The 508-nt window shown below is 52.2% G+C and overlaps 1 protein-coding gene across 1 annotated transcript; it reads right to left on the bottom strand.

The window, feature by feature from the left end:
• Nucleotides 1–15: 15 nt before the first annotated feature.
• Nucleotides 16–502, bottom strand: LOC110103666 (the record flags this gene model as incomplete). Its single annotated transcript, XM_020832469.2, has 1 exon — nt 16–502. A coding segment is annotated over exon 1 (444 nt), but the record flags the coding sequence as incomplete, so codon positions are not given.
• Between the last annotated feature and the right edge of the window lie 6 nt (nt 503–508).

The following is a 508-nucleotide window of genomic DNA, read 5'->3' as shown; positions in this document are numbered from 1 at the left end:
TAAACGGCTATTAACTTCCTGTAATTCTGGGAGATAAGCTCCACCTCCACCATTCATGAGAGGGCCTGTAGCATTTCCTCCCATGAACATCGTCGACCATGTGTCGGATACGATATCGATCTTTGTGGATGATTTTCTCGGTGCCGGATCTAAGCTCCAATCGATGGTTGTGTAGTCGGGATGTGGGGTGGAACCGAATGCGTTCCAGTCGTTTTGAGATGATGACTTGGAAGATCCGGGCGAACCCCAGCCAGTGTAAAGTCCAAGAGATGATGGCGTCGCTAATGGCGATGAGATGGTCCCCGATGTATTCCAGAGGCGGCCGGGCGGAGCTGATGCTGGCAACTCTGTTGGTACGGACGGCGTTGGCTGGAGATGATTTTGAGGGTAGAATTGCTGCATTGTAAAACCATTCCTTCCCATTCCACTATTTATGGAAGCTGGAGGTGACACGCTCATGCCAATAGTTGAAGGCGGCGGCGGCGGCGGCGACTTCTGCTTTGGTCGT

The sequence above is a fragment of the Dendrobium catenatum genome, unplaced genomic scaffold, assembly GCF_001605985.2.
Source record: "Dendrobium catenatum unplaced genomic scaffold, ASM160598v2 original_scaffold_128881, whole genome shotgun sequence".
NCBI classification, from domain to species: Eukaryota; Viridiplantae; Streptophyta; class Magnoliopsida; order Asparagales; family Orchidaceae; genus Dendrobium; species Dendrobium catenatum.
Note: the sequence above shows the minus strand (reverse complement) of the source record. Positions and strands in the feature narration are given on the sequence as shown.